General features: G+C 50.6%; 1 protein-coding gene across 6 annotated transcripts in view; it reads right to left on the minus strand.

The window, feature by feature from the left end:
• Window positions 1-6: 6 nt before the first annotated feature.
• Window positions 7-23369, minus strand: part of LOC135234348 (ankyrin repeat and SAM domain-containing protein 1A-like) — a 102250-nt gene continuing 78887 nt past the window's right edge. For 5 of the 6 annotated variants that reach the window (XM_064298854.1, XM_064298853.1, XM_064298852.1 and 2 more), the window contains 11 exons: window positions 15198-15296; window positions 14434-14580; window positions 13918-14025; window positions 12464-12631; window positions 11624-11761; window positions 11106-11177; window positions 9404-9490; window positions 8482-8619; window positions 6301-6483; window positions 3645-3743; window positions 7-1658 (listed from right to left, as the gene is read on the minus strand). In XM_064298854.1, coding sequence (XP_064154924.1) covers window positions 1542-1658; window positions 3645-3743; window positions 6301-6483; window positions 8482-8619; window positions 9404-9490; window positions 11106-11177; window positions 11624-11761; window positions 12464-12631; window positions 13918-14025; window positions 14434-14580; window positions 15198-15296 — 1356 coding nt within the window. In that variant the 3' untranslated portion in view covers window positions 7-1541. The remainder of the gene's footprint in view (window positions 1659-3644; window positions 3744-6300; window positions 6484-8481; window positions 8620-9403; window positions 9491-11105; window positions 11178-11623; window positions 11762-12463; window positions 12632-13917; window positions 14026-14433; window positions 14581-15197; window positions 15297-23369) is intronic. The other variant, XM_064298855.1, reaches the window with a different exon arrangement.

The raw sequence follows: 23369 nt of genomic DNA on the forward strand, positions 1-23369 counted from the left end.
CCACTTTCCGTCAGAGAGACGGACTGAATGACTGGCATCATTTTCCACAGGGCGGGATATCCTCTACCTTAATATCACTTCCCTTTATTTCAGAGTTACTAACCGCTATAGAACTAAATTAACTACAAACGCAACTCACATCACAGTGTGACTTCCTCTGATGGCTAGGTTACAAAAGAGTACTGAAACAAGTCAAGTAGAAAAAGGCAGCTTGGGTTCTCCCCTATTTGCAGAGAGACACACTGCTGATGTTACTGGTGGTGGTAATACAAAGTATAATCTCACACAGTGCAGCGTAATCCTGTACAGTACAGTGTGCTGACATCGGACTCCTCTTTCCAGCTGAGTGGGGTCCGGTCTCCAAACTCTAACAAGCGCATGAGTTTAGACCAATGGGTGCCGTCACCACATGGAAAAGAGTAAGCAATGGGGCAGGGCGGGGCAGAGCAAGGGCAGGGAGGAATATTCTAGAATCTTATTCTAGTGAAATCTGATCCAAAAAATAAGTTTAGCAAAAATAGTTTTTTGATGACCAACTGTGTCAAATTTGCAAAGCTAGATCGCAAAGATTTTTTAATTCGTTTTTTTTTTGTTGTAAAACTACCAGGCAGGTGACTAATGGAGAACAGAAGGGAGAAAGCAGTCCTTCACAGCTCCTCACAGTGGTCTAAACCTGGCAAGACAGGACGAGTGCCAGAAGGGAAAGATTAAATCGCTGAAGAGGAACGAGAGAGGAAGGTCAAAACACCAAAAAAGCAGATTAATAGGATAAATAAGATTTTCCATAAAGTGAAAGACCTTGGATGAGAGGGGCGGAGCTTGGCTGGTGGCATGGGGTCTGGTTGAGCCAACCCAAAAAAAAAAAACATAGTGTGTCCATCGCGCAAAGCCTGCCCTAAGATGACTGCCACTTTGGTATAAGAAAAAACAACTCAACAAAGGATAATAAAAATGTGTGCTCCTGGGCCTACTGCCAAAATCTCATTGAAATTTTCTAATTGGAAAAAACCAAAATCTATCTGGTTAACAAAAGAAATGAAAAGCAAAGAACAAGTAGAGCTTGTTGATAACTTGGACATCAAGTCCCCGGGCTGAAATATGATTATAGATCAAATTATAAAAGTTGGAAAACAACCAATAGCATGGAGGATACAGATGAAAGCAGAAAAAGCAATCAGAGAAATCAAAAGGTCAGGGGAGGGGCAGACGTGGAGGCAGCTGGGTTTGAGGGGAGGTGGGTGGGATCAGCAGGTGAGTGAAGTCCGGTTAGTCGGTTGAGACAGGAGTTGTAGAAGTAGCTGTAGTCGCAGCAGCAGCTGGAGAAGGGCACAAGGTGGGCCGGATGAAGGAGGGCGGCAGGGGGGAGGGGCATTCTGCGGGGTGGGCCAGAGCCGGTAGTGCGGGGCCGTGACAGGAAGTGGGAGGAGCAAAGAGAGAGGAGACGGGGAGGGGCCAGCCCAGTGGGAGGCGGAGTCACAGTGAGAAGGCACGGAGCAGAAGGGGTGGGGGAAAGGCAGGAAGGGGCGGAGCGGTGGGCCGGCTCAGAATATGGTTGTCTCATACTTGGTGCTTATGGTGCGCTTGGAGTCCTTGGGGTCCACCAGCCACGTGGCGCTGCCCTGGGACTGTGCGTCCGTCTCCAGCTCCATGGGGTCCATCTGCAGGGAGAGAGCAGGGCGAGACGCTAAGTCATCCAGCAACACAAAGCTACACACGTGCATGTACACACACACACACAAAGATCAGTAGTGTGTGCATGGTACCAAACCTGCAACTGAACTACCTTAGATCTTTAGACAACCCACTGAGTAAACTTCTCTCAGATTACTGACAATTTGTATGTTACCCGTATGTAAATGGTAAAAATGGTAAAATATTACAATACGTTTTTGACCGATGTCGAGGTGGGACTAAAGGTAAATTAATCGTACGTATGTGTGATTCTGGGGACAGTTTTCATTGGAAATGTGACGTGGCTATCAAACGAGTGAGCTGCATGGAGGGAACCACAAACTCTGTCCCCTGTTCCACTGGGCAGCCCAGCTGAGGATGAGGAGCAGAGGGTACACACATCCCCGCTCCTGTTGTAACACCCTCTCACCCCACAGGGCTACACTGACACTGGTATGGGGCAGCTCCGAAAGTGCTTATGGTCACTTTACAGTCTCATGGACACCCCTGGTGATGAAGTAAAACTGCTCAGACAGTCCCTGGGTGATCTAACTGAACACTGCTTAGACAGTACCTGGGTGACACTGCAGACTGATCTGGTGCGCCTCAAGGACTGAACAGGTCTGCCAACATTAACTACTAGATACTTATTCTGACCAATCAGACACAGTGCTGAAGTCTGAAGTGGACACAAGGGTCACAGAGGGGGACAGACAGAATTAAGCATCTCGGCAACTCTCACAATGTCGAATGCCATATTAATATGGAAACGTTTTCAATTCAAGGGTGGATAACTAACAGGGTTAAAGCTAAAGAGCCATTTTCAGTGTGTTCACACCCATAATCACATGTTAATTAACGATGAGAGGGCTATACTGCACATTACAACCACATTACATTACATTACATTACAGGCATTTAGCAGACGCTCTTATCCAGAGCGACGTACAACCACGGTAACTGAAATAGCCACGTTCATCGTGCCATTAGCTTACTGCATTACAAAGGACCAGAACATACTCAGAACTCATACTATCCACTGCCTTTAAATACGCTGCGGTTTTCCAAGAAATGATCAATACCTCAACCCACCCCTCATTTCCTGTGGTTATCTCCGTTAAATAAAAGAGTCCTTCAGACCTAGAGAGCCAAAGACGGGATAATTTGGTTTAAAACTCCTGATTTTCATAGTCCACAAGCTGACAATCCTGTTCTAGTGTTGCGTCTCAATCAGCAATTCACGAAGAGCAGTTGGCAGGAGCAATAGGCTGAGATTCTCCTGAAATCACACTTTCGAGAGGAGAATCCTCACGGTATTCTGGCTGACCCTGACAGTGTTTCAGACATTTTCCTCCACAGCACTCAGGCACACACATCCTCCTGGGTGCTCTCCTGAACAAAGCAGCACTGTGTTACTCTCAGCCACTTTTACAGCCGGAGCTGGAGCAGGCTACTGTGATATCAAATTCACAAGAGGGATGTCCCAAATAAAGACGGCTGCTGAAAGCACAAAATGGAGAGACATTTCAGAAAAATCCCTGAAACACAACTGCCACGAAACTACCCAGGGGGACACCGCAAAATCAAGTTATTTGGCCAGATTTAGAAAACTAGAGCAATACAAGTCGAGAGAAAGAGAAGCGGAAGAAGGTAAGAGGGGAAATAGATGAGGTGGAGAAAAGGGAGAGACAGAGATGGGAAGAACAGAAAAAAATAAGCAGAACAAGTCAGAGAGACTGAGGGGGAGAAGACAGAAACAAAGAAAAGGAGAATGACAGATGAAGGGGGACTGATGGAGGAATAAAAAGGAGAGGGGGCAGAGAAGGAGATGAAGTTAAGAAAAGGGGAGAGATGAGAGGAAAATGAGTTGGGGGGGACTGCAGGAAAATAGAAAAAACTAGAAGGGGAAAGAGTGTGAAAGAGAAAAAGGAGGGAACAAGGGACAGGAAAGAAGGAAAGGGAGAGAGCAGGACCTGGACTCCAGGACTGACAGAGTGCAGCGGGAGGAAGGAGGGGCGGTGGGTTGTGCAGGTGTGACAGTAACAGCAGCGGCTCTCGAGCAGAGGAGGGCCCTGGGGGACAGACAGACAGACACACACACAGACAGACAGAAGCCAGAACACAAACAGAGAGATGTTAATGGAGGGAGGCAGACGGCAAGCTGGCCAGCCCAGCTAGGGGGGCAGTGGGGCCTGTGCACATCATCTCAACCCGACTCTCTCTCGCTCTCTCTCTCTCATTTTCTCTCTTTTGCCTTTATATACTGTGCGTTTTCTGGGAATTTCAGCCCGTGAATTTCGTCAAAGAATTGGGAAAATGGCAGGAAATATCTTTACTTGACTATAATGTAAAGCTCCAATTCGGGTGCTACTGCCTCAGCCAATCGGAGCAGCGCTGCGACACTGCAGCAGTGTGAAAGTGAGAGAGAGACAGGAAGTGCATCCTGAAAAAGGGAGGGACATTCAGGTGCTACAGGGATAGCCCCAGAGAAAAAAGTGCAAGATTTAACCCCAGACAGAGACTGCCAATCATCACCACACACAGACACGCAAGCCAATCACCACACCACACACAGACACGCAAGCCAATCACCACCACACACACAGGCACGCAAGCCAATCACCACCACACACACAGGCACGCGAGCCAATCGCCACCACACACCCAGGTGTGCAAGCCAATCACCACACCACACACAGACACGCAAGCCAATCACCACCACACACAGGCATGCAAGCCAATCACCACCACACACAGGCACGCAAGCCAATCACCACACCACACACAGACACGCAAGCCAATCACCACACCACACACACAGGCATGCAAGCCAATCATCACCACACACAGACACGCAAGCCAATCACCACACCACACACAGACACGCAAGCCAATCACCACCACACACAGGCATGCAAGCCAATCACCACCACACACAGACACGCAAGCCAATCACCACACCACACACAGACACGCAAGCCAATCACCACCACACACAGGCATGCAAGCCAATCACCACCACACACAGGCACGCAAGCCAATCACCACACCACACACAGACACGCAAGCCAATCACCACCACACACTGAGGAGGGCACGCTGCTCTTAGCGTGCATGCAGGGATTGCACACCAAGGGCAAACTGTGGGGGGTTTGCGGACACACAAGGCCTGTATGCAGCCCTGATGTCCAGGTATCACCTGCTGCTAGGCAGGAGAGATCACTGCAGTCCTGTGTTCTCATACACTCTGATGAGACCACTAATTGATCAATCAACAGTTTTTCCAATCATCGAGCTCAAATTCCAGTAGCAGAGTAATGCATTTACATGAATCCTGTCAATACATTTCAGGCATTAGTTAGCAAATGCAAGGTCCGGTATTAGGCAGCACTATTGATGCGATGCGATTACGATTAAATGCCTTACGGAACGATAACTGACAGTGACGCGGATATTTAGAAGAGTTCTGACAGACCCGGGTGCGAGCGTGCGCAGCCGTACGCAAAGCACTCGATAAGACGCGTCACCCCGAGGCGCCACCGCTTTGAGCAAGAGGCCTTGTTTGTGTAAACTTTATTGCAATCGTTATTCTGCGGCGAGACGATCAATTTATCAATATTTATGTCCCCGGGCAAAGAGGGAAACATTTGCGCATTTTACCGGCTCGATAACGCGAAAGGCTAGAGGGCTGACGCTGCTAAAGGTCAGAACCCACTTAAGTTCTGGAGGAAATAAAATTACTGCCTTTAATTTAGAAATAAAGGTTACTCAACGAGCAGTGTGCGCCTCCGGGAAAATCTACCCAGGAACTGGTGGCCCTGCCTGCTGGTGACAGCCAAATGGAAATCCTAATTCATTTTTATTTGCGGCCGTATTTCAAGCCCTCTTCATTGCGGGAAGATCCTACATAAAAGTCTATGTGTAGATGAGTAAGCAGTCTCTTCCAAAGCACTTTTCTGCAAAAGGCACCTCACTCTGAGTGCATGTCAGACTGCAGGTGCCTGGTGCACCACAGGGGGGCGCTGGCACACGCTGAGACGAGCGCAATGCTGCCAGCTGAAAGGTCCACTGACAAAGCTAACTGTGCGTTCAGACGTGCGCTGTACTGTGGGGCAACTTACACCGGTGTGGTTGAGAAATTATATCACACTGGAACGTATGATGACTAATATTTAAGCATTCATGACTGAGCAACATTGTTTCTCTACACCAGGGGTGTCCAATCTTGTCCCAAAAGGGCTGGTGTGGGTGCAGGTTTTTGATCTTGCAGCGCACTATGACAACGGATTTTACTTATCAAGGTCATGATTGAAGACCATGATTAGTTAATTAGTTGAATCACGTGTCAGGATACAATGGCAGTTTTTTTTGGTGTGCAAATTTTAACATTGGTGTGCCAGCAGAAGCACAGACACACACACACACACACACACGCACGCATGCACGCACACACACACACACACGCACACACCACACACATGCGCACATACACGCGCACACACACACACACGCACGCACGCACACACACACACACACACACACACACACGCGCGCACACACACACACACACGCACACACACACACACACACCCCCCGGGTGTGTCGGCGCTCCTGGGGAGGGCCACTCACCGCTGATTTCCGCATGCTGCCCCGCGGCTTGGGCACCGGCCGGCTGGATTTGGTCTCAATGACCTCTGACCCCAGTCCGGACGGGGCCCCGTGGTGGTGCTTGTTCCTCTGCGCCTGGAGAGCCAGCTGATAGGCCACCTCAAACGCCTGTCCCAAGGTGAGGATGATCTCATAGGTCAGGTTCTGCCCGGGGGAGGGGAAAAGGCTTAGCTTTGGGCAGAAAACAGAATCAGAGAGTCTCCCTCTTCTTGCCTCATTCTCTTCCACGGACAGAGAGGAGAGTCACTCAAGTGGACATAAAAAGCAAGCTGTTAAAGGACTGCGCTTTTACTGGCCGGCAGTTCGGACGAATCGAGCCATTAAGGAGCAGTTTGTATAATGGAGTTATAATGAAAGGCTCTGACTTCCTACCGTATCTAATTTTTCACATAAAAGACAAGCACAACAGCTGCTTGAGCTGAGACTTATGCAGTGCAGTGGTCAGAGCACTGGACTCTGGGCTAATAAACCGCCCTGTGACGCAAGCTGCAATGTAAATGAATCAATGAACCGTAATGCACCTGTACAACAGCAGCCTCCGAGCAATCAGTCAGACGGTGAAAACGGACACACCAGACACACCATTTACTTGGGCAGCGCTCTGTTCTAATGGTGGGCAAATTGTGTCTTTGGTGACACTGCCAGCAAAGAGACTAACAAGATGACAAGCTGCCCCCAAAGTCCTCAGTCTCTGCGTACCCATTACTGCCCCCTCCCATTGTTCCCTCGATAAGATCTCCTGGATGAGCCAGGCACAAAAACAACAGCATATTTCATCACCGTAAATATAAGAGATGCTCAAAACTAAAGGTGCCCCCATCCCGACATTGTTAACAGTGTGTTCTTTAAACGGGACATGCCTGCCCAACGTTTGCTTCCTTACTTCAGTAATCTGTTACAGTAAGCCAGCCAATAGTTGGAGGGGACACAAGGTCACATGACTCAAGAAAAAAACATGCCAAGGTGAGTACCCCAGCGGCACCGTAGGGAAAACAGAAAGATGAAGAAGGGGCAGGATTATTTGTCCCGTTGTGCATGATGCACCGCGCTCAAAGGCATTCAGGGTGTATTGAGGATTAAAGGCCATAATTCAGCAGCGGCCACATCGCCTCTTAAGCGTAGCGGAGGGGAGGGAGCCTTGAAAAAGACCCCGTGGAGTCTGGAGGAGTCAGGTAGCGCGGTGGATCAATGCTGTTTAAAGAGGTAATCAAACCTGCTGCAATTACACAGCCTGAGACCTCATCGGCCTCCGGGCCGGGCTCTGAGCTCAGAGCACGAGCAGGGCCCTGAGCTCAGAGCACGAGCAGGGCCCTGAGCTCAGAGCACGAGCAGGACCCTGAGCTCAGAGCACGAGCAGGACCCTGAGCTCAGAGCACGAGCAGGGCCCTGAGCTCAGAGCACGAGCAGGGCCCTGAGCTCAGAGCACGAGCAGGGCCCTGAGCTCAGAGCACGAGCAGGGTCCTGAGCTCAGAGCACGAGCAGGGCCCTGAGCTCAGAGCACGAGCAGGGTCCCTGAGCCAGAGCACTCGAGCAGGGCCCTGAGCTCAGAGCACGAGCAGGGCCCTGAGCTCAGAGCACGAGCAGGGTCCTGAGCTCAGAGCACGAGCAGGGCCCTGAGCTCAGAGCACGAGCAGGCCTGAGCTCAGAGCAGAGCAGGCCTGAGCTCAGAGCACGAGCAGGCCTGAGCTCAGAGCACGAGCAGGCCTGAGCTCAGAGCACGAGCAGGACCCTGAGCTCAGAGCACGAGCAGGACCCTGAGCTCAGAGCACGAGCAGGACCCTGAGCTCAGAGCACGAGCAGGACCCTGAGCTCAGAGCACGAGCAGGGCCCTGGCCTGGGAGTTCGCTCGTTTCTCTGCCGCCTGCGGTCCAGGCGCAGCGCTGGACCTCGGCCTCTGGCCAATCGAAATTGGTTTGAGCGGCAAATGCAAAAGCTATCTGATGTGGGTGGGGGAGGCTGGGAATCAACATCGGTGAGATACGGGCACCGAATCGTCAGACACCAAACGTTGAAGCCCGGAGTGAGATGAACCTAGTCTAGGAAAGCACTGGAATGTCACATGCCAGAATGTTAAATCCTCTCCTCTGACGTGGGTGCGCGTGCGTGCGTGAGTATGCGTGCGTGTGTGTATAGAGCCCTCACCACATCCACAGTGCTGAAGACGTGGCAGTAGTGGTGGCTGGTCTGCAGGTCCTTGGTGATGTAGGCGAAGGTGCACAAGTCCTCAGGGTCCTGGGCAGCACAGGAGATGTTCCGAATCTCGTGCTCCGCGATGATGTTCTGGAGGGACAGACAGACGGACACTCTGAGCAGCCTCCCAAGCCACAGGGAAAATTCAATACCTTTGCAGGACACAAGGCCAAAAATAAAGCCCAAAAATGAGATTAGCGCAGTGTCCAAATTTCTGTCGCGCTACGCTCCGTTCGCGAAAGGTCGGCCCATCGTGTTTTAGACAGGTTTAACAGGAGGGGTGACCTTTCGGAAGCGGCACACTGGGGGGCCAGATCAATGCCATCGCAGCCATCTGATCCCGGGGCAGCCAAACTGCAGGGGCCCCAGTCACTAAAACCCAACCCTGCTGGGTCCACAGACGCTCGGCATGGATTAGCTACCCCCTGGTGGGGGACAGTGACACGAAGGGCCGGATGGGGAGGCGGGTGGGGGGGTGTTTGGTGGGATGGGGGGGGCATGCTCGGGCCAGAAGGAAAAGGCACGAAGCAAGAGTTCCCAACTCCGTGGCAACCCGCCTCTTAATCAGCTAATCGAGCAAATGACTCAATCAGGACCAGTTCGCTTTCCTTCCCTCTCCAGAGGCAGGAGATTTAATGGCCTCTATAAAACTCACTGGCACGGTGTGCTCCTGCACTAAAGATTACAACAACAAAAATGAGTCTCACTAAGGCAAACACACACTCCAATCAAACAGAAGTGAGAAGAAAAGGGAATAAATAAATAAATACAAACATAAAGCCGGAGCTGCAGTGTCTAATCTCCCACCTTTCACAACACTAGGCCCATCGAGGAGAGAGCAGCGTTAGAGGAGCTGACAGGCTGGGCGACCCACCTTATTGGCTGCGTCGATGAACTTGACCCCTTTGTACGTAATGGAGAGGACGATGGTGGGGACCTTCCTCATCTGCTCCGTCGACCTCTGCGAAGCGGGGAGACACCGGGCGGAAATGACTCATCGAACGAGGCGAGTGGGGGCGGGTGATATTCAAAGTCAGACAGAGGAGGGGGGGAGGTGACAGAAGACCTTGAGTGACACGGGGAGGATCACGCTTTCCAATCCATTACGCTCCCAACAGTCACAGGTGTGCGCTGCGGCTGAGGGGCTGAGCCCAATCACACAGCCCCACACAGCTTCAGGCCCTGTGCGCGACTCCATCTGTGCACCACGCACTCATAAGCAGGCTGTAATCATCCACATTCACTACTGTGTGTGTGTGTGCGTGTGTGTGTGTGCGTGTGTGTGTGCGTGTGTGTGCGTAACTGCGTGTGTGTGTGTGTGTGTGTGTGTGTGTGTGTGTGTGTGTGGTGTGTGTGAGTGTGTGCGTGTGTGTGGTGTGTGTGTGTGTGTGTGTGTGTGTGTGCGTGTGTGTGTGGTGGTGTGCGTGTGCGTGTGTGTGTGTGTGTGTGTGTGTGCGTGTGTGTGTGTGCGTAACTGTGTGTGTGTGCATGTGCGTGTGTGTGTGCGCGTGTGTGTGCGTAACTGTGTGTAACTGTGTGTGTGTGTGTGTGTGCACACGTGTGTGTATGCGTGTTTGTGTGTGAGCAGGTGCGCGTAACAAACGTACACAGCAAAGCACAGTGTGCTGAAAGATGTACTGAAACCATGAAGATATCAGTGTCTGCTCTCCTAAAGCATAAACAGCAGGGCAGACAAACAAGTCTAAAGCATGAAGGCAGCGGTGTCACTCTCCAGCTCAGAGGCAGACCTCTCAGGAGGTGACGTAGCCTCATAAAGCATTAGCTGATTAAAGCACATAATTCAGCAGGGCTGAAGTGCCAATGCCTCCACAGGCCGCTGGGCTCTGAGGGCAGACACAGTCAGTAACAGCAGATGCAAGGCAGCAGCAACTCACATTTAGCTACTTCCACTTACACTACACAAGAAGCCTCTCGGCTGGACACCAGCTTTGACAAAAAATTAACTGAAGTTGACAGTGAGTTACAACTATAGATAGACAGGTTAATGCCACCACTCCAACAGGAAGTGGGTCAGCAGCTCTCCCTTAACAACTTAGGTTTCATTTCCCTCATTTCTACCGGGCTAAACTCATCAGAACCCAGGCCAGCCCAGCTGGCACTCCCACCGTCCTTTGTGGGGCTGGGCGGGGCTAAAGGTTATCTGAAAATGCAGTTCTTTCTAGCCAAGAATCTAGAAGTGTAGTCATAGCTTTTTTTCCCTGGCTGACTGTGCTTTTATTTTCTTATTAAAACCATGTACCACGCACTGAATCATATTACAGCCTACCAATGCAGAAGGCCATCAATTCTATTTCACTGTCCTGTGGCGTTCATAGTCCTCATTAAACACAGTCCTGTCCAAGGCTGTGCCGTATGACATATTTAAAACGGCTGGATGAATTACTGCCGTTAGAGGCCGGACTGTACCAGCCCCCGTCAGTCACTCGGGGAGTTTAAACGCAGTGTGCTGGGGGCCTTCTGAAGGCCACAGGAGACTGAGAGAATGATCCGGAGCTCTCTGAGCGATGCGTGACAGCGGCAGAGTGACATCACGATAGGCCCAATGCTCCTCCTACCCTCATCTTCGCACAGGCATCTTGGGTGGACTCAGTGCCCCGAAGATCTTTGATGAGCATGGATCCCAGATACTGTAGAAAAAAGATAAGCGACAGAGAGGAAGCTTAGAGAAAAGCCAGAGAGGATTTGGAGGGTGAACGCTCTGCACACTGAACTGGGGTAGTATACACAAAGTCTAAGGTCTAGATAGGCAAGAGTGTAGAATGCAGATGTGTGTGTCTGCCAGCACTTCTGCCAGTGTGAGCGATCAAACTGATGATTTAGTTATTTTTGTATATAGCTATATATATATATATATTGTATTATATCTATAATACATATGATGTCTAGAAAGCCTGATACAGTAAGTGTGTGCTTTGACAAAGTGGAATGAAGAGTAATTAATTGAAATTCCATTAATACAAAATAAAAGGCAGTTAAAAGACAGTTATCTGGAAAAGATAAGAATGTAAAGACACAAAGAGAGCGTGTAGACTGTGTGGTGCAGGGGGGCCGCTGCTGCACAGGAGGGGCTTACGCTAGCCTCGTAGCCGCAGGACTCGAAGATGAGCTTCTCGGGCTGGTGGTGCCAGTTCTGCACGGGGGCGTAGGGCGCGGCCAGGCTGGGGGGCCGCAGGGTCAGGCGGGGCTCCCGCGGCCGGTCCTCGTGCCGATCCTGGGCGGGGCACACAGACGGCGCTCAGGGCCTCTCACTCGATACCGGGGCCGCCGAGCTTCTGATTAAACTGGGTCGCTAACCGCTAAAGCTCTGCGCGGGTTCGGACCAGCATACTTAAGAGGCCTTATTTCTCAACATCACCCAAACAGGACCCTGTGACCACAGGACACAGGTTCTCACTACACTCTCAATGTCAAAGCCGGAAACTAGCGACAGAGCGATTAGCTTCAGGGCCCCAAAACCTTGGAAAGACTTTCCCCAGATTGTTCTGGAAGCAGAAACAATTTTGTATTTTAACAGTTTTTACTGGTCAAGTGGTTATAAAAATGTTATTTTTTATGTTTGTTCAATACTTCTCAATACAAAACCCTACAACAGAAAGTAAAAACTATACTGATTGAACTGTGTTTTTTTTAAACAGCCTCTTGCCAGCTACCACAGTCACCAGGCTGAGTGTGAAGCACTGTGTGACAACTTGTTTGCATATGGCGCAATGTAAAAACAAAGAGAGACTGATTGTTTCATATGCCCCAAGCCAGCTTTGCTTTCTCAGGACAGCTAACCTCCTGACAGACAGACAGACGGACGGACGGACGGACGGACGGACGGACGGACGGACGGACGGACGGACGGACGGACGGACGGACGGACGGACAGACGGACAGACAGACGTACAGACAGGGAGATGTAGCCACTCACATGAGTGCGATGCCGCTCGCCGTGGGAGCGGTGTGATGTGTCGTAGTCGGAGTCACCACCTCTCCTCCTCCCAGAATCCGCAGGGGGTAGAAGCGGGTCCATGGAGCGGCCGGTGTAGGAGTCCATGTGACTGAGCGGGGAAGAGGGCTGGGATACCAGGTCCTGACACTGAACACGTGCACACACACACACACACACACACACAAACATAGACAGACAAACAGACAGACACACGCATTGCATCTTAATAGAGGTTTGCCAGTTACACACAAGCTGTTCACAATATCCAGATACATTATGAGTGCATGGTAACAATTTTGGAATGTTCAGGAACCATCTCCAGCTGCTTGTTGAGCGGTGGGTGCATACTGACGGAAATGAAGCTCTTTACAGTACCATACTGTCTGAAAAGCAGCACACTGGAAAGCACTATCATGTCACGTAAAGAGTGCCATGGTGAGCTTATTCAAATATTCCCACTACGTTGACACTATCACTGAAAATCACTTCACGTAGCTTTTGTCTGGAACATATTTATCAATGTGTACACACACTTCTTCTAATATGAATAACATTCCAGTATGACTGACTGGACTGCTTGAGAAAACACCTAATGGAATTCCAAACAGGCAGTATGCTGTTCAGCCCAAAAGGTTACGATCAATATGAAGAGAAAGCTTATCTCATCTCTTTCTGTTTCTATGACACTTCCTGTCCATGACGGTACACAAACCCAGCACAGCACTCTAATTACCCTTCACAAGTTCAGAAATCAGTGTTCTCAACCTACTCCTGTGTTAACTGAGCCTCTTGCCCATTTTCCAGCAGTGAACTCTGAGTGTTCATTATGTCTAGTTCAGCGGTACTCACTATTGCCCTTACAGAGTCTCAGTGACTCTCTATTAAAAGATCCCCTTGAAATCATAAACTATTTAGATCCAAGAAACCAGGTGAGGCAAGTAAACCAAGTCAGAAGTGTTTTTGTAATGCCCAGAGATGTCACCAGGGAATTGGGAGCACATGAAAAGATCTCACATAGGGCCCCACCACCCCAGGGGACTCCCAGCACAGTTAGAGCACAATTTCTTGAGGGCCCCAGTCAGGTAGGGCCCTTGGATTCGTCCTAACCCTAACCCCCATACAGCAGCCCTGGTAATGCCCTCTACTGTGGGACCACCAATTGAAGTTGCCTTTCGGCCAAGCTGGTAACAAGCCTTGCAAGATTGTCAGGAATATTTTTGTGACTGTACATTGTCCCTGAATAAATAAATACAATTGAAAATCCAGCAACAACCATAACTGTGCAATCACCCGCTTCATGATGACTGATGAAGTGTCGAGTAACAGTGAAAACCTGCTCTCCCTCCCGCATGCTGGGAACATGATTCTGCCAGGTGTCATGAGCAACATGCTCTGTGGCGGAGTGTGGGGATGTGGGGGGGGGGGGGGCTCACCCTGATTTGGGAGAGGCGCGGGGGCTTGACGGGGGGCTCCTCATAGGGCCGCTCTGCTAGAGATGCGATGATGCGTTTCCTGTGTCCGAGCAGCGTGATCTTCAGCACCTGAAGCAACGTTTGACAGAAAAGCACACAGGTTGAGCTACATACAAATACATACAGTGTGCACTAAAGCACATGCGGACATCCTCCCTATACTGTATTACACCCCACACACTGCATTAGCTACACAAGCACACAAGGGGCACTTCAGCTAATGGCAGAACTGAGCTACTTCTGCACACAGGGAATGGGCCTGTACTGCTCAAATCCAAACACACTCACACACACACACAAACACACACAGACGCACCAGAACATAGGTTCACTGACCACTGGTCCGGTCTATCACACCAGCAGTCTTACTGACCCCTGACATGCTGAACTACAGGCCTGTGGCTTTGGCTCACTGCACGCCAGCACAGCGGCCACCCTGACGCGCGTCAGGCTACGCCGACGCCGCGCGGCTCTTACGTTGACGATCTCCAGCTCCCACAGGTTCTTCACGCAGTCTAGCGTGCGGTAGCCGCTGGACAGGAAGTTGTGCAGGTACTCCTGCAGGCCCAGCGTGTCCAGCCAGGAGGACAGCGACGTGCTGCCATCGCAGCCCAGCGCCTTCACCTGCAGGGGGAGACACTGAGTCACATACCTTCGCCTGATGAGGTCAAAACAGGTAAAACAGGAGAACTGCACAACAGAGAACTAAGTACATAATCAAGGTAGATAAAAACTAGAGCCCAAGGGGTTTCAATGAGCCACACAGTGGAATAATCCCTCCAGGAACAGAAATGCTTTCTTCTGCTCAGAAAGTGTGTGCTCAGAAACAGGCCACATTCACAAAGCGGCTCAGTTTAGGCTTATCTGCAGATTATCTGATGTTAAGGTGAAAAGCATAAAATATATTCATACTTTGTGCTGCCTGTAGGGGGTGTACGTGTACAACAGGCTGCCTGTTGTGGCTGTAAAATACAGAGGCTCTCCTTTCAGGGGTAAAATAACACAGGGTTGCCTGTAGAGGGTATAACTACATAGGGCAGCCTGTAGAGGGTGTAAATACACAGGGTTGCCTGTAGGGGGGGTAACTCTACACAGGGCAGACTGTAAGGGGTGTAACTCTACACAGGGCTGCCTGTAGGGGGTGTAACAGCACATAGGACAGCTTAAGGAAGCAGGAATTTAACAGTGGCTGGGTATGAGAGCCCTCTGCTTGCACAGAGCCCCTGTCCGGAGGGCCCCACCTTGGGCAGGGAGCGCGCCGCCTGCAGGAGCTTCCTCCGGTGGCCTGGGTCAGTGATCCCGATCTCCCGCAGGTCCTGCTCCTCCATCACATTACTGCCCTGTGGCAGGAGGGACACACAGGGGACAGAGGGGACGGCGTCAGGCAGGAGAGCGTGCATGGAGCTCACACACATTCAGCACGACCCTGCGGCAGGGCACCAATAATATGACACATCATGACACACATCATCACACGCACACACCTGCTCAGCTGCATGTGCATACACACACACACACACACACACACACACATACACACACCCACACCGTTAACATGATTTTGTGGTGGGAGGCCCCTAGCACCAGTCTCCCCCCACCCTCCACAAATAAAACATCAATCAGCCCTAAATGTACGCGGGCGAGGGCGGGGCCAGTTCGGCCCCAGAGCGCAGACTGCCCCGCTGCAGCGCTTCTTAACGGACAGCCTCCGAGCCGGGCGCTTCCCTTAACGAGCTGCAGCTGCCCCTCACACCTCCACAGCACTCTCCTTCCCCCAGTAAACATTACTGAGTGTATGTGCTCGTGGGGGGGAGGTGGGGGGTTTCAGACAGGCCATCTACAGTTCCACATAAAACAATCCCCGGCCTCCTAGACAGGAGCAATGGATGGCTAATCAATTGATCGACCGGTGAAGAAAAGAAAAGGGCTGAATAATGGAAAAGCAGAGAAGGTCTATTGAGAGTTGGGGGTGGGCAGGACAAAGACTACTAGTTTGGTGGGAGAGGGGGAAGGGGGTGGGGGCTCCTCAGCTGTCACTCCCCTTATCCAGACACCACCTTGTCAAAGGCAAATGATTTAAACTGGAATTACAAGCCATTACTAGGAAACGCCACTTACGCGAAGGATGAAGCAGCAACAAAAAGCAAGTACAAAACAACCTCCGGCCCAATTCAGGCTGTAGCCCAGACAAGTTAGTGTGCTCCGGTCACAGGTGCTGAAGCAACAATGCTTCACAGAGTAAGAAATGATAAGAGGAAGTTAAGAGACAAGATATTAAAGATGTGACAAGACAAAAGCAACAGAATATAATCAAACTAGTTTAAGATTATAATAACTGGTTTATGTTTTTATAAGTTTTAATTTAAGATGTGTGTGAGCATGTGTGAGAGGGGGAGCGTGAATAGAGACCTCTTGTGTCTTTTTATGTGTTGCTCTGGAGACCTCTTGTGTCTTTTTGTGTGTGGCTCTGGAGGATTTGTGTGTGTGAGGGCACTGAAGGATTTGGCGCAAACGTGTGAGGCTGAGAGATAAAGTGTGAGTGACTGAGACAGCCTGAGGATCAGTGCACAAGAATGGGAGAGAGAACGAGAGAGGAAGAGAGGGAGAAAGTAAGAACAACAAGAGAGATATGGATAAAGGGAGCGGGTATTTGAGTACAAGCATGAGCATTGCATTCAGTGTGTGAACGCAGTAAGCAAAGGTTTGCAGTTGGGCTCAAACACTGTGAGCTGAAGTGTTTTGAGCGTGAGAAACAGAGAAAATGTGCACAAACTTGAGTGAGGCAGGGGTGTGTGGTCTATCAACACTCCAAGAGGTAAAGGAAAGCCATTATTTATTTCTATACCGTTTCACAGTGGCGTGCCAGCAGCTAATTAATCTTCCTCGGGTAAATGACATGGGACTGGGAAATGGTTTAATAAAGAGAGGACGGACCGCCCAGTCCATTCAGTGGGAGTGTGGCACCTCCTCAGCGGATAGCCGCTGATGACCTTTGACCTGCCGTCAATGTAAACTACGGCGGTCGATCTGGCCTCATCAGTCATTTCCGCAGCTCGATAACAGAACGGTTAATGCCGAACGGCAGCGCTGAATCCGCAGCGTGGCGGACTGCGGCGGCGGCGCGCGTCGTAAACATGAGCCATCGAGCCGCCGGCGCGTTTGAAGTGCCGGGGAGCCGCGGCTGTCGCCAGCCTCTGGACTGATGGGCCTCGCTGGCCTCCGGCGGGGCGCCCGGCCGCGCTGACAGGAGCCGCAGGAGCGCGGAGCGAAACGCTGGCCCACCCCGCGCCCCTTCACACCGCTCGCAACAGCTTTCGCCTTCTCAGGCAGTCCACCCACCCCCGGGCTGCTGGCACGGTTACATGGGTGACCTCAGCGCTGGGCCTCGGGTTGGCACGGTTACATGGGGGTCTGCAGTGTGGGGGGGGGTGAAAGTGATCTGGTCTCCATGTCCTGGCATCCTGTCCAGGATCAGGCTGCAATACGAGCCGTGAGAGGGGGAACAGGGCCGCAGCGGAGATCGGGTCGCTCCTGTGGTCACCGCCCACTTTGTGGTTTACTCGAGAAAATTCACTATTGAAAATTCCTGCAAAACATTAACATTACGGGCATCTGTCATCAGAATCAGGATTTAAAGAACTAAAAGAATCAAACCCAGGTTAAATTCTTAGGGCTTGGTGTGTCAGCAACAGCACCTAGTTAGAGCTGTAGATCCGTTTGTTTTAGGCAAGACAAGCATGGGTCCCAGTGCTGAGAGAGCCCTGTAGGAATCAACACGCGCTCTGTAAAAGTTGCACCGACATCTTTGGAACCAATTCCCAGAGTGAACTGCAGCTACATTCCCAAGCTCATACGCCACACGTTGTTAAGCTCATAAGCGGCGTCTCTCAAACAGAGAGAGAAGCAATCTTTCTGTCCGACAGTATTTACTACTACAGACGCCATGAAAACCCCCATAGCTTTCCCTGAGCAGAAGGGGGTTACTAAGGGGGCTTCAGACAAACAGCATGACCCCTCTGCCGGGCAGGCGAGGGGGCGCTCGGATTTCATAGGGCGACAGAGAAAAAACAAGGGGGTTTCCCAGATCATAGTTCACTTCCTCTCAGCCAACGGCTGCAAATACAGCTCAGAAAGGCCAGCGACATTCCTGCTAATACAGCCCACCTCAGTCCAAGGGCACCGGCGGAGCTTCCGCCAAGTAAAAGGACATGAGAGTCTAGACCTCGGAATGAAGAGTTCACTGAGATTTATGGACGGTGACCACGGAATACAGATAACCCTGAAGGCCAAGTTTGGCTGTGGTTCTGCTGGGAGTGCACGAGGCCATACAAAACCAAGAATGAGTACAGACACTACAATCTATCAGTGTGTCACTGACTGGAACCAATTACTGTCTACATCACCAATATCTTTTGATTGGCTCAAGTGGTGGACACATCATTGTAGCTCGCCCATTTACAGGGTTCGTTAAAGCTTAGCCTTCACCAGTCAGTAGAAAAGAAGTTCTCCCGCTCCACAAATACAGGCCTATTACATAATAGTAAAACCACTTGCCCAGGGAATCCACCCGTGCCACTGTCCATGATGGGGAAATTCTGCTAATGCCACTTCTCTGATGAAGCTGCTTTCATCAGAGGCCTCTCCAGTCGAGAGCTGTCCTTTATTTCCCAGAAAACAACAGGCGCATTAACCCAGAAGAGGAAACTGAGATTACCCAGGAGGGCTCAGAGAACAGGTCAGAGGATGTGGGAAATGTCCAGTTGAGAAAAGGGTGCCACCCATTCATACTCATACTACCCCGTTCTGTTTTCAAGAGGAAAGTCTGCATGTGGACCCATGTAGGGACATTTTTACAAAGAACTAGACCCATTTTTCAGAGCATCTGCTTGATGTCAAAAATCCTTCAGCTGCAATCAATCAAACGTGGGGGGGGGGGGGGAGCGGCTCTCGTCAGTGAGCGCACGTTTCGTTTAATTATATTTACGGGACAGAAAAAACAGCAGAATTTGTACAGCTGTCATTCAAAAACACAGAGAATGGCAGAGGAAGTGTGAAAAACAGCATAGTGCATTTGACAGCTCATAGGTTCTGAGCAGATGTAACTGCGATGGCTGTAATGGTGGCTCGTCTCCCGTCCCCGAAATGCTGAAGAGAGCCTGCGAAACGCCTCAGTGACACCCGTCTGGCCTGCTCAATGCGCCCGCCGCGTCGATCGCCTAACGAGCCGCGATTCATGAATGGGTTCTCAGAAACAGCATTTCGCCCCCACAGGAAGCGCTGCGAGTCAAGTGGCATTAGCAGCACTCAGAACAAGAGGCAGCCTGCCGTTCCTCAATCTCAGCTCTCACCGGCAGCATCAGCGGCCTTCTTCAGCAACCATTAGCTTTCAGGTGCCTGCTCACACCAGGAACATGATGCTCTCCAACTAACACACAAACCAGGAACTTTAAAAGACAAAGTGAGGGACAAAGTTTTTTGGATGGCGCACTGCAGTGAGTGTTTTGTACACTGATGTCGCCTTTCAATCCGCAGTTCCTTCAAGCCTTTCCAAAAAATAACTTTTGCGAGATTCATATTTAACACACAGCTGATGGAAAACTGAGCTTTCTGAGACATGGCCCAAGGAAGCAAATTCATTTAAAAAAAACATGACGTTTCCCGGAAAAGCAATACATAAAATGGCAAATAGCTTTCTTGGCAAATATCCATTCAAACCTTCTTAAAAGATGAGTTTGAAATGTGCAGACCTGGTTTAATCATTTCTGCCTCCAAAAAAAAAAAAAAAAAAAATCACTCTTCTTACTGGCAAATGTGCCATCAACTGCCACGGAAGCATGACAGCCAACAGAAGCAGCTTGCTCCAGCTCACATTTGTGCGACGCTACATGCGTGCGTTTGTCTGCCAGTTGGCAGGAAACCCAGGCTATGGGCCGCTCCCTTTCAGACGCTAGAGCAACGGAAAGCAAGCACGGGCAGATGTGAAAGAAGCTGGGGCAGGGTGGCCCTGATTGGAGCAGGCTTTGGCCCAGTTCTGCAAAGTGAATCCCACACAGTCCAGACACACTAGGCTAAGGGACACACTAGGCTAAGGGACACAGTTGGCTAAGCTTTTTTGACTACGTACCACAAAGGTATGTCCCAAGGGAACAAACATACAAATGAATAAATAACAGAAATTTGTGTAAATCTGAGGTGTCTACAAGTTCTTGCCATCCCGAACCCTCAACACTGTTGGTTTGTAAAACTGCTAAAAAAAATGTGATCAGGGTAATAAATTCATGAATGAACGAACAGATGAATGCACATTCTTGGAATAAAAAAATCATTTTTCCCCTCAAAAGACATCACAGCCCATCACAACCTTCCCAAGTCAGCACAGTTGGCATTTTCTACAAATGAACGCTTCTTATCTCCGTCTCATCTCTTTGTGAGAGAAACCTCACCTGACAGCTGCAGGACAGAAGCGGGGCCGGTATGGTGATTTATGGAAAGCGTAGCCACTTCACCGCGGTGGGCCCTGTCCTGTGATGCTGCTCGTGCTGGTATCACAGGAGTGTGCTTTGCCAGCTAGGCCACCTCGGGCGATCGTCCCCGCGGGACTCCGCTGACCCTCGCCTCAGAGGGAGCCGGTTCCCGCCCCCCCGGCTCCCGCGGGGAGAAATAAATCCAGCGCCCTGCTCAGAGGGCCGCTGGACTGTCCCCTCAGCCCACACGCCACCGCTCACCCGCTTCAAACGCATTACCGCTACACGCACCGCGGGAAGAGCTGCTCATTACGCTTCCAGTCAAAGAGAGAGAGAGGGAGGGAGAGAGAGAGAGAAGGAGAGACAGGGAGAGAGAGAGAGACAAAGACAGAGAGAGAGGGGGAGAGAGAGAGCAAGCGAAAGAGAGAGAGAGCGACAGTATTTGGCTCAGCTCCTCTCTCTTTTCAGTCAATCGAAATGCATCTCATTTATTTTAACAAGGCTTTCTTGCTTCTGCGACTACACAGTACAATCACAGTTATCTTATTGATCCCCGCCCACCCCGCCCCCCTGCTCTTTCCAGGGCCCGGGGAGGGCCAGTGCAGGACCGGGGCTCTTTGTTACCGCCTGATGAAACGAGCGCAGTTTAATTACGGGCTTAGCGCTCCTGCGGATTCCAGCCTGACCCCTCTCCTCATCCCCAAGCCCCAGGGCCGCCAGGGCTTGTCAAACAAAAATTGGGGTTAAAAATTTTTTTTTTTTTTTTAAAAACAGCGTTTGTCATAAACGGAGGCCAGGCCACGCTGTCATTTTAAGGATCTGTGCACTGCAAACTGCCCCAACGCTGCTTTCCGTAATGAGACCCACGATGCAATGCCTCCCACTGCTCTTTAGAACTCAACATCTCATTTTATCCATCTGTAATCAGCACTAACCTGTTTGTTTTACCACTTTTTACAGGCCATCAGGTTGTTGGCACGTTCAGACCTCAGGGTAAGCGTGTCAACACCCTGCATACAAATTATAAGCGACTGACACAACCGTGCCATTGCGCTATATCACAAGTCCTCAGTGAACTTCATTTGCCACCGTTCAGCCAGGAACCAAGCACTGAGGAAGACTCAAGGGCGACCATCGTCTCTTCTAAATTACACACCACTCCTGCGCTGACACCTTATAAGAAAGATGACTGGCGGGGGGGCGTGGAGGGGAGGGCAGCTCTGACAGCGCATCCGTAGCGCCGCGCTAGGGGAACGATGATCCTACGCTGTGAAACCCAGAGTTATGAGATCTCCTGAACATGGGACTCAGTGACGGGGGTGGGGTGTGTGTACGTGGGGGGGGGGGGTGGGGTGTGTGTACGTGGGGTGGGGGTAATGTGCTCCAGCTGAGCCCTGGGATATGAGAGGCTTCATTTCAAGTTCATCTGCTGACAGACACAATTTTAATTAGTTTGAAAGGAGAATTATTTAGAAAATTGTGCTAAAAATAAACAGTATCTGGCTCCACAAACACACACACACACACACACACACACACATACACTCTGAATATCAGACAGAGGAAGGAGAAAACAGCAGGCAGTGACTCAGTAAGTCGGCACCGGTCTTGAGCATTAAACATGACGCAGATTGAACCACAATGCTGCTGTACCCCCTATTGAGTTTCTGACAAACATGAGCATGACCACAACAGTCATTTTATCCCTGAATATTAGCCTAAATTTTAGCCTAGCTAGGGACAGGCTACCCAGAAAAGCAGAAAGAAAATGTGGTACGAAGAAAGTTGATCTTAATTGGGGTAGTGGCAGCTGAAAAACTTCTGAGTGGAAAACACAGCTGAAAAAAACTACATAGAAAAGAAAACTTCTTATGAAATGCTTCCTGGGATTTGGTGGGGAGGACTGAGAGAGAGATAGAGAGAGAGAGAGAGAGAGAGAGGGGGCTGAGATTACAGATGCACAGCCTGAGGATTCAAATACAAGTAGCAACATCAGAGAGTCCTCCCCCACTGAGTCCCTAAAATAGAGTTGGGATTGCTTTTTGTACTGGGGGGGGGGTGGCTCTGTCTCTGACATCACTACGGGACGGACACCAATTCAGGCGCGCAAACGAGTCTTGGAGCCTGCTAAGTGCCAGTGCTGTGAAATTAAGGGACTGTCTGAGCTGATTACCCCAGATCGCGCTGAAGGCAATCAGACCGGCAGGGCTTCTGTGGGCTCTGGGTAAGGGCGTGGCCTCACTCTGGGGTCATGGGGGTGCGATAGTCCTTTGAAACACACTGTGGAAGGATGTTCAGTAGCCCAGTTACTGGATGATAGATGGAAGGAAACGTGTTAGTCTGGTCCACGCCCCCTGGCCCCAGGATTGGTTGAAGCCATTTGACAGGCGACTCAATAAGAGCCTATCAAAGGGCACTGAAGGAGAACTGCGCTGCAGTGCGCGGCTCCACCTGTGGCTGACGGCTTGCTCGTGGGCGGCTCCCTTTCCGATGTAATTAGGATTCACTGTCAAGTGACTGGAGAGCTCAGCGGGAGAGAGCTGGGAAAGCTGGGAAGCGTGAGAAGAGCCGGGGCTCCCCTTCCCAGCATGCTCCTCTCGGGACATCCGCCCCTCCCCCTGAGGGGGTCCCCTAGGATGTGAATGAACCCAGGTTTTCACACACAGGGGACGCTCCCTCAAAAAACCCCAGTGAGTGAGAGAGAGAAAGGGAGAGAGAGAGCAAGAAAGAAATAGAGCGTAAGAGAGTGAGAGTAAGAGAGAGAGTGAGAGAAAGGGAGAGAGAGACAGAGAAAGACAGTAAGACAGAGAGAGAAAGCAAGAGAGAGGAAAAGAGAGAGAGAGACAAAGTAAGAGAGAGAGACACTGTTTGTTTCTATGACAGCCCAGCCCCCCTGCTCTGTAAAACAGAGACATCCACACAAACACACCCAAAGCAATTACCACTTCA

This window comes from Anguilla rostrata, chromosome 11 (genome assembly GCF_018555375.3).
Source record: "Anguilla rostrata isolate EN2019 chromosome 11, ASM1855537v3, whole genome shotgun sequence".
NCBI lineage: Eukaryota > Metazoa > Chordata > Actinopteri > Anguilliformes > Anguillidae > Anguilla > Anguilla rostrata.